Below are 10255 nucleotides of genomic sequence, written 5' to 3'. Positions count from 1 at the left end.
GGGGAGGGAAAGGTTGACATGATGCACCACAAGGGGGCGGGGGATGGCGGGTGGCAACGGACCCTTCCGGTTCGCGCCGGAAGCCGGAAGCGCGGTGCTGGGGAGCAGGGCCGGAACCGTTTGGACCCGGAACCTTGGTGCCGGCCGGGGGGGCCGGGGGGTGCGGGACGCTGCGGCGCAGGGAGCGGGGCCGGGCGGCGGCGGCGGACGCCATGGCCGAGACCATCGTGAGTGCGGGGCGGGGGATGAGGCAGCAGATTTGTCTGGCGGGGAGGGGCCTGCTTCCTCCCCCACCTATTGGGGGGCCCTGCAGCAGGGCTGACCTTTGGGGGGGGGTCACCCCCCAACCGTCGGGGTCAAGGGTCAGACTGAGGGCCACGTCCAAGCCCTTCTTCCCCCCATTCAAAATGTGGGGCACTCTGCCGTCCCCGGGAGGTCCCCGAGAGTCCCTGGGGCGGGGGCAGCCTCCTGCCTTCCCACCCGGGCCTCCCTGGGGGTGGAGGGTCGAAACTGGCTTCACCTCAGCGGGGTTTACACGGATTCATCTGCCCCGGAGCCGTGGGGGGCGGGGAAGGACTGAACCAGCTGGTTCTGCTGTTCAGTCGACCCCTGAAATGCACCGTCCCAATGGGTCTGTGTCGCGGCTCCCTCGAGCTGCCTGTGGAAAGCAAAGCGCCTCCTGGGGCTTCTCAAGCTGCTACCACGAAAACCATGGCTGATAAGTGATGTTTGTGTATCGTGAAGCTGGAAGGGGCCGTCCGGTCCAGTGCCTGGCACTGGGCAGGAAGGATAACGGAGGGTCAAGTGACCCCGGCAAGGTGACCATCCAGTCTCCTCTTGAAGATGTCCAGGGTCAGCAATTGCACCACCACTGCGGGTTGCTTATTGCAGTCTAGGCACCCTGACCGTGAAGGAGTTTTCCCTAATGTTGAGCCTAATCAGGAGTTTGTATCCATTGCTCCTGGTTTTCCCCGTGGGTGCCCTGGGGACCGGTTGCTCGGTGAGGCCTTGATGTCCTCTCCTAGTGCAGCGGTCAGCTGCCACCAGGTCCCCTCTCAGCCGTCTTCTCCTTCGGCTGCAGAGTCCCTGTCCCTCAGCCTGTCCTCGTATGTGTTGCCATGTACGACTCTGATTGTATTTGTGGCTCTTCTCTGGACTCTCTCAACCTTGCGCACATCCGTGTTGAACTGGACGCAGTCCTTCACCTGCGATCTCGCTGGCGCTGAGCCGAGCAGAAGAATTGCCTCCTGGGCTTTGCTGGAGATGCGTCCTTTAGGAATTTTACCTGCCTGGAGCTTACGGATCCCTGCAGCGAGGCAGCAGCTGCCTGGCTGAGAACATCTTGCTTCCAGCCCCTTACAGTGGATGAATCTGGACCCTGTGGATCATCTGCCCTTGGCAAAGCTGAAGAATGCCTTCAGCTGGGGTTTGGCCTCTAAACCAAGCCCCTTTCCACTCTGCTGCACACTTCCCATTCGTTAAGGTCAGAGGTGGAGATGGTGCTGGGAATGTGATCTTGAGCTGGGGGTGGCTGGAGCAGGCTCCAGAGAGCCGAGCCAATCTGTGTTTGATGGGAGAAGACGGTGAGTCAGGGATTTAGCAGTGTGGCTCCATGCTGCCTGCCTGTGCCCTGGGGTGAAATACCCAGCTGTCAGAGCTGGCCTCCTGCAAGCTGGATCCGGGCGGCTCTGGGAATTGGGCAGAGTCAGCATCCTCTTTGCCAGGGGTTGGGAGAAGGTTCCAGGGTGTTCGTTGCTCCCAGTAGCTCACTGGGTAGTCCCAAGGCTCCCCGGAAGCAGGACTGTTTCAATACAGCTTTGTTTCAATATTCTTAGTCTCAGCTACAAATGCAGAGCAGGGGCTTTCCCCACTGGGAGTGCAGGGTGCACCTGGTGCCTGCCTGTGCTTAGAAATATCAGAGCAAGGCGGGGTCATCCCTGCAGCCCGTGGGTTGCACCTGAACGTAATATTGATGAGGCTGGTTCCTACCTGCATTGTGCAATCTGCTCTAAGGGAAGGACAAAGGGAAAGGTCAAGGCTTCCTGTTTCTAGTGTGCTGCTTTCATTCACTTTGCACATATAGTTCTCCATGGGGGGGGGGAATGGTGTCTTGCTGCCCTGACAGCCTCTATGTTGGGTCACCTGCTGATCTGGACATCTGGAGTGACTCCTGTCTGCTTGTGCTCCTGCTGCCTGGGATTGCAGCAACTCCAAGGTGCTGTCGGAGCCTTTGCCACTTTCTCACTTCCAGGGAGCAAGAGAGATGCCGACAAATATGCCGTGGGTCCCCAGCCAGGCTGCCTTTATGGGAAGAATCGCCTTTGGCTTCTCCTCCCTAAGGCAGCTGCCTTCACTGCTCGTCTTTCCCATCTCAGCTAAAGGCTTGTCATGGAAAACCTATTAAGCATTTTGCTTTATGTCTGACCATAATGCCTTAGGTCTCAGCAACTCGATTCTCCTGATCTTTTTATTGGCAGTAGACGCCGGCTATCAGTAAGCCAGTGATGTTGAAAGTGCCCATTAGTCCTGTGCCCAAATGAAGCTGGTCTCTCAGGACAAGAACTGGGCTTTGAATATATTGTTTCCTAGAAGCTTTGAAGCATCCTTGAAGATTCAAAGTACCCAGAGGAACAAAATTCCATCTTCAGCTTCGTCAGTGCAAAAATGAAGTTTATTTTCTACCTACGAGGACTTTTTACCCACTTGAATTTTCCCTGAGCCTAAGGAAGGGCAAGTGTGCCTGAAAGCTTGCAGAAAAAGATATTTTTTTACCTTTTATTAGACCAACTAAGAAATTGCATCATCCCTGAACCAAGAGTTCTAGAGTTTTGCATTTCTTTTTGTCTCAGACCAACGGCTACCAAATACATCCTTGAATCATCCTCTGAATTGTTTTGTTTCGTTTCATAGTTTGGTTTGGCTGCTTTCTCAGAGATCTTCTCTGCCCCTTAGCTTTTATCAGCCTTGTTTTTGAAAAGCCTTACAAATTAGGGTGATTCAGTTCACACATTATATGGGACTCTTGGTTTGCACGCTGTAGATACAGTGGATCAGCTCTTTCTTGTAATCCTGTAATCTCGTCCACAGGCTGACTTTAATGAGAGAGAAAGGGTATGGCTGCCCAAGAGGCTGTCCTGCTCCTGACTCTGCCTTTCAAGTCATTAAAAGCTGGGAACTTTTTGCTTAGAAGCAAAATCAAGGCAGCCTGTGGCATTACATGGTGTAATTCTAGGCTCTCCTTTCTTGGTCTCAACAGATAATCCGTGTCCAGTCGCCAGAAGGAGTGAAGCGCATCACAGCCACGAAGCGAGAAACAGTCGGCACATTTCTGAAAAAGGTACGTGGGCTTTCAGCCCTTTGTTACTTCCATGTGACTCCCTGCTCTCCACTGAGAATAGCCCAGCTCAGACGTCAGGCTGGGACGCTGGTGTTTTTCTGGGGTATGGCTCGTTCTTCACAGAGGCCTCCTCTAATGGATAATGTATTTGGGGTAGGTGGCTGGGTGGATCAGCATGCTTCAGGTAAAACAATCTCGCCGCTGACTGAAACTGACACCAGCCCCCTGTTATAAATCCCAGTTTGACACCCCCCCCTAATTTATGCTAACGAATTCAAGTGTTCTGTCTGATCCTTCCCAGGTGTCATGTTTCTGCCCGAGGAGAACTTTGTTTCTAAAGTTCTGGTGAGGAAGTGACTGCAAAGGTGTTTGAGATATGAGAGCTCAAAAAAAAATCAGTTATTTTCCATTGCTTGGAAATGAGGTTGAGTAAGGATGAGCAACGTGGTTTTAAAAAACCATGGGCTGGACTTTTCCGTTGAAGAGAACATGATGGATCAGTCTTGGCCTAGAATCTCCACCATTTGCTTTATGCAGTTGTCCCCTGCAAAGACCAAGACCTCTACTGTACTTGCTCTTGTATGGATGGATGGGAGGGGGTGGGGTATCATGCAGGGTTTTGCTAGCCTAAGGTTTTCTGCTTGCTCTGATGCAAAAATGGCAAAGCTGTCCCAGGCTTTGTGGGTCTGCATTTCAGTGCTTCAGCATTGGAAGGGTTTTACTCTGCATTATGCAGCTTTCAGAAATTGCAGGATTTTTCTTTAAACAACAGTGTTTTAGTAAGGTTTTTCTCTCGTCTGGCTATTGAGTTGCAAAATGGATTGACTTAATTCCAAGCCAGCTAAAGATTTGTCTTCCTCCTGTTGCCATATTCTTGCATTTTGCATTCACAGCTTTGCTGCCTTGTGCTCCTGGTGCATTGTGCTGAATGCATTTGAGTGCTGCCCTGGCCATTAGGTCTGGCCTCTGGGTTGTAACTGGATGCTGGGGGAACCTCAACAGCATTGCTGCAGCATGCCTGCCCAGAGCAGAACCAGGAGCAAGCCCTGCTGTGGTTGGGCAGGCTCAGAAGAATAACCCCTCCCCAAATCTCCACGGCATTGACATGGTCTTGCTTTTCTTTCCTCTTGTCACACAAGAAGCACATGGGTAGGAGCATGCAACTCCTGCATGACCCAGATTCAGCCACATCACCAGCGCTGAATTTGGTGTTGCTAAGTAAGCTGGAGACCCAAAGATGCAGCAGAAAGAAAAGAACTGCATTGTACATGGAGCTTCAAGTGAAGCCCATGTAAATGATGGGCTTGAGAGGGCAGACAGTGGCTGGCAAAATGGGAAATGTATACAGAATTCTCTGCCCCAAGTGACTAGCTTCTCCAGTGAGCACTCATTGGAGGCTGGCTGTTTCCTTCCAGTTTGTTTCAGGTTCTGTGGACACTTCCAGTGTGGTTCTGGAGAGAAGGAGCAAGAGGTCAAGGAAGGATCGTAAAGCAATTTTGTGAGCCAGGTGTGGGGCAGACTGGTGGGGAGGCCTCCATAATGAAATGGCATGAGCATGTTGAGTTAATTCTATGCTGGGTGTCTGTTGATCCTTGTGTGATACAGCTGGCTAGCATTTCATGTTCATCATGTGAGAACAAGCAGGAGTCTCGATTTGTACATCGCCTATGAGTTTTTGTGCTAGTCTTCACCTACCAGGAATGTGGAAATGCCCTGGAATCTTCAAGTGCCATGTTTCTACGTTAGCAGGGCTGTGTTACTGCATATTAGATTGATCCCTTCCAGCTGTCTAGCTCTCATTTTACCTTGTGAGGGCAGCTGGAGTAAACATTCTGTTCTTTGTATTCATCTGTGGGTCCCTTTGGTAGGGTTACCTATGTCACTTCGTTGCTGTCTTAAGCATCTTTTTTCACAAAAATGACGAGAGAATTAGTTAATAAAAATAATGGAGGGATACACAAATGGAGGGATACCCCTGGGAGCTGGGGTAGCACCCAAAGATATTTCTCAATGAATTTTCACATCCGCTAGATCTTAAAAAGATAAAATCCCCGCCCCGGAAACAAATGAGTGTATGGTTGGCCTGAAGCCAGCACTGTAAGGGTAAAAAATAAGTAGGTTTGAACTGAGCCATTTAAGGGATGAGAAGAAAGTTGTGTGGTAAACTGAAGGCAGAGGCTATTGCAAGCATGAGGCCCAGCATGAAAAAAGGCACAGCCAGAAATGGTGATAAATTGAGCACAAGGATCCCAAGAGAGGAAGAGAATCAGCAAAATGGGGTTGAAGTGGGTTGGAGATGGATGAAGGATGACTTGGTGGGGTAGTATTGGAGAACCTCAAGGTAGTGAATAGCAACAGATGATATACCCCTTTGGCATGGGACAGACGCTTGATTTTGTATTGTGTGTCCATGTTTCACTTATTTCGGTCATCCTCTTTATGAGCAATGCTCCTCCTTTGGTAACTGCTTCCTTGAGAATCTCTGGAGTTGTGGCTTGCATTCTTCAGCTGCCTCATCATCTCATGGATGCCAAGGGAGGATGAGTTCATCCAGCCTTCTGTAGTAAAACTGTTCTAGGCCTTCGGTATTTTTCCCCACAGGTGCATGCCGGTGAGTGCTCTAATTCATCTCATTCTCTCTGTTTTCTAGGTTGCCAAAGAATTTGGCTTCAGGAATAATGGCTTCTCCATATACACCAACAGAAACCGGACCGGAGAGATTACAGCATCACAAAACAAGTCCCTGAACCTACTGAAAATCAAGTAAGTATTTGCCAGAGATCACAAGGAATGAGGGGGAAGTGACATGTGGAGGGGTGTTCCTGGGACCCACGAGGATTCAGCTGGCTCTCTCAGGCCCCTGGCCACTGACAAGACAGATGGATGAGTTTGCAGAATTGTGGGCTAATCAGAGTAGCCCACGGTAGCTCGTATCCCGAGGGTGCATGGTGCTGCCCATTGCTGTAGTTAAACTATAACAGACTTCTTTGCTCCCATGTTGCCAACAGGGAATGACCTCATTATCTTTTCTGCCCACACTCTATTTGCTTCAGTGATGCTGAACTAACTTGTTGATTCAGGATGAGCTAAAGCCCCAGTCCCCTGCAGCCAGATATCACTAGAATGCTTCTCTCACCCTTGCCTAGTGAGTGGCATGTTGGAAAAAGGTACCATAAGCAGCAGGTTCACAAGCATAACTTTGTACATGGCTGCGGGTGCCCTTTCTACAGCTGTCTAAGAGGGCGAGGTGGAAAGTGCTAAAAATACCAGAGCTGCTTTTGCTGGAGACAGTCCCCCTGCTGTCAGACCCACCTCTGGAAACTGTGACTGCAAGTACAAGCAGCCTCCTTATTAGCTCTGTGCTGAACCTGTTGTTTCTCTCCCCCTTTTTTTTTTATTGTGTTCTGCTCAGAGGTGCCTTCTTATTTACACTTATGTTAAGAGATGCTGTACAGCACCAGCGTGTGAGATTGTAAGCACTGCTGTTTCGTAGTGTAAATGAACAGCACAACAGAAGCAACTAGCTAGCCAGGTCCATGGTTTTGGAGAGGAGTCATTAGGGTTTTTTCCTTTAATTTGGCTTAGACCAAAGCAGGACCTGGATTCGTCTCGGGGTGAAGTACTACAACCCAAAGAACTTGCTGTGGGTCTGTCTATCCCAGGTACTTCAGAGACAGCTGCACCAGATCGCTGCCAGCTGTTTGCTGTGGCTTTGTGCCTCTTTTCCGATCAGCTGCAAGGGGCCACCCTTCTAAATAAAAGCCACAGCAAAGTGCTGAGCAGCTCATCCATCACTCAGCAGCCTGCTGTGAATGGTCCAGACGTGAGCAATCCAGATTTAGTTGTACCCCCCCCCCCTTTTGATCACAAGCTCTTCCAGGCTTTGAGTGTTGGTGCCCAGGCATCTGTACAAAATACATGTGAATGTAGGCGCAGCAATATCAGGGAGCTAGGCAAGTAATGCATTTTATCTGCTGCTCAAACTATCTGTGCAGGAGATGGGGCACATCCCAAAACAATGCTTTTGTGTCACTTTTTCCCTTCCACATCTAGACATGGTGATATGTTGTTCCTGTATCCCGCGAGTCCCGCTGGCTCTTCCTCAGAGAACATGGACATCTCTATCTCCCAAGGGTTGCGCCCCATCGGTGCTCCCCAAGTGGTGGAAGATGAGATTGACCAGTACCTGATTAAACAGGATGGGAAAATTTATAGGAATCGGGACCAGCAGCTGTAAGTACCATTGGACTTTCTAACTGGTTTCCAAGGTTGGCCCTGTGCCTCGTGCTTCACACTGTGTGAAAATAACTATGCAGTGCAAAACATAGCCAGCAAACCTGATAAACAAGCTGCCTTCTGAGCTAACACCCTGCCCCTCTGCATGCACATGCGGTGCCTGCCCATGTCCCAGTTGATTTAACTCTGGCCCTGGCAAACCGAAGGACAAAGCTGTTTCTAAACCTGAAAGGCCTTTTGCCAAGGAGGACCTGCTAACATCCGCCCCTGCTCTAAACCAAGATGGCTTCAGACGTGTTGTCCCTCTTGCCACTTTGCCAGTACCTGTGACTGCATGCTCCTAAAGCACTTGGGACTTTGTAGGTGAGGGGGTATTCCAAATATTCCCTTTAGAGACCCATTAGCAACCAATGCACAGCATAGACTGCTGCCTGTGGCAGCCTAGTGCTTACAAAGGAGCAGGCGGCATTCTGCCCTAGCGATGATTTCCATATGGTCTCAGCCTGTAGCTCCATGCTGTGCCAGTTGCATTATTCCTATCTCGGGGTGATAGGCGAGGGTTGCATACCACGGGAAGAGCACTGGGGAAAAAGGCTTTGTCAGTGAGGGCTGTCCTTGGGCCTTCCACAAGCAATTGAAGCTCCTCACTTCACATCCTAAAGCTCTTCCCTCCATTAGAGATATTAACTTAAACCTTACCAGTGCTTCTGGGGTCCCCCACAGACACTGCTCCAACTGTCTCTCCACAGTAGTTCCTTGACATAGTATCCTAAGGGGTCAGAGAGCAAGCATGTTACGTGAGAGCTCTTGTGTGAGCTCCAGGCCCAGCAGGCAGTAAGAAGCCCAGAGGGCAGAGGAAATGCTCTCTAGTGGCTAGTAGGATCTATATCTAGTTCACTTTTGGCGCTCTATTGTCTTGGGCCTCAGTTTCCCCTTCTATAAGGGGAAGCTACTTGCTTAGTTTGTGAGGCATGGCTTTCCCTGAGAGCTTTTGCTGGGAGGGGTGCTTGCTGAGCTGTTCTATTCCTGTAGCAGTAATAAATATTGCATTGAAATAGGTGCTAATTAAAGCCAAATGAACAAGAAGTCTTAGGTCTTAGTGGCTACTCCTGTCATTTATTACTCACTGGAGAAGGTACATGCAACTGTGACTTCAACGCCTGCCCTCAGCCTCACAGCTCCATCCCCACAAGAGAAATCGCTTCACAAAGATGTTGAGCAAAAGCCAAAGCCAGATAGGGAATTTTTTTAAGGTGGAAGCCCAGCCCTGTCCTCTTGTCTCCATGAGCTTTATCTCTAGTGCCACAGCAGAAAGGGAGATGGGAAAGGCTTAGCTTTTGAATGGAGAATGCTCCCTAAGCTTCCCGAGCAGCGATAAATGAGGGAAATGTCACGTCATTATTGACACAACAAAGGCAAACTCTCTCTGGTAAAAGCAGCATCTTTAGCTTGACCACACATTTCCCGAAGAACAAACATAGGTATTGTTCTTAGTGGGGAGGCAGTGCTAACTCTAGGTAGTTGTGACGAAACGCTCCTGCCCAGGATTTTGCCCGTATTTGAGGCTGCCTATCAGTCCAAGCGTGATGGGCTGCTGGCATTCTGCTGAGTGCATTAGCGGCCTTTTATGTACATTATCTGCCACAATGCCTCGTTAAAAGCAGTGCTGAAACTGGCTTCTATCCATATCTTCCTTGTGAGAGCCAGTAGCCGCATTCATCTGCAGAGGCTTTCCCTGAATACCCAGCACTGCCCAGTTGTTCTTATTGCTGCTGTACCATTCCTTGTTCTTTTAGAAGGTCACCTCGAAAGGGGACTTTTCCCCCTTTTTGTTTTGTCTTCAGTCCAGTAAGACTTTGCCAGTCAGATAAGCGCGTTTCTCTCTGTGTTCCTCGACCCTCCATGAGCAGCTGATTTAAAAAACAAAAATGCGTGTGTGTGGGTTTTGTTCTTTAAATGACCCCTCCCCTCTGCCATAAAGCATTGTCTGTGCTCAAGCCCGGAGCCAAATCCAAGTTGTGAAAAATTAGAAGTTCTAATTTGAAACTGGTGTGTGTGACTGCTTAGCAGAGCTGCCTGCCAGTGGAGCAGATAGATTAAGAAATGTTTGATCTTGACTTCAGATGCAGGTTAAATGCAAGATCTTGCTTTCAGCGTGTGTGAGAGGATTATTCGATGACCCCCAGTATAGCATTCGGTAATGGACTAGGAATTGTTTGTGGCTTAGGACTTAGATCTTCCAAATCCCTCCGCTGAAGGAGGCTGTAAAAGCTGGCCATGAATAGCTTTTCCATTTGGAAACATGGCTGGTGCTAATTTTGCTTCTCTTCCCACAGATGTCGACATGGCCCCTTGGGTAAATGCGTGCATTGCGTACCACTCGAGGTAAGGATTTGAGATCACTGTGGAAAACAGCAGGGAGGTGGGATTCTGACTCAACTTGTTTTTCCTGCTTAAAAACCTCTTTTTACACCTCTCTGTGCATGATGACAGTGGTTCAAGGAGGCAGAGCCCTGATGCATTTTACCTGCAGCCTCCTGGCCATACGAGTCCTAGCTGAAGAACCAGCCCTTTGGCCATACCACGGGCCTTGGATTTATGATGCTGGAGGCATCTGTTTTTCTGTGTTAATGGGTTTCACAGAAAGTGCTTTCAGAAGCTCAGGCTATTTAGTGCAAGACT

The 10255-nt window shown here is 49.6% G+C and overlaps 1 protein-coding gene across 1 annotated transcript in view; it reads left to right on the top strand.

Moving 5' to 3' along the window:
- The first annotated feature begins 121 nt into the window (after positions 1-121).
- Positions 122-10255, top strand: part of NPLOC4 (NPL4 homolog, ubiquitin recognition factor) — a 41094-nt gene continuing 30960 nt past the window's right edge. Inside the window, exons 1-5 of the mRNA XM_019515832.1 lie at positions 122-227; positions 3257-3337; positions 5988-6100; positions 7391-7570; positions 9910-9958. Of these exons, the coding sequence (XP_019371377.1) occupies positions 213-227; positions 3257-3337; positions 5988-6100; positions 7391-7570; positions 9910-9958 (438 nt within the window). The 5' untranslated portion in view covers positions 122-212. The remainder of the gene's footprint in view (positions 228-3256; positions 3338-5987; positions 6101-7390; positions 7571-9909; positions 9959-10255) is intronic.

Source organism: Gavialis gangeticus, unplaced genomic scaffold (genome assembly GCF_001723915.1).
Source record: "Gavialis gangeticus isolate Ggan-Ray unplaced genomic scaffold, GavGan_comp1, whole genome shotgun sequence".
NCBI lineage: Eukaryota > Metazoa > Chordata > Crocodylia > Gavialidae > Gavialis > Gavialis gangeticus.
This window is presented reverse-complemented; position numbering and strand designations above follow the sequence as displayed.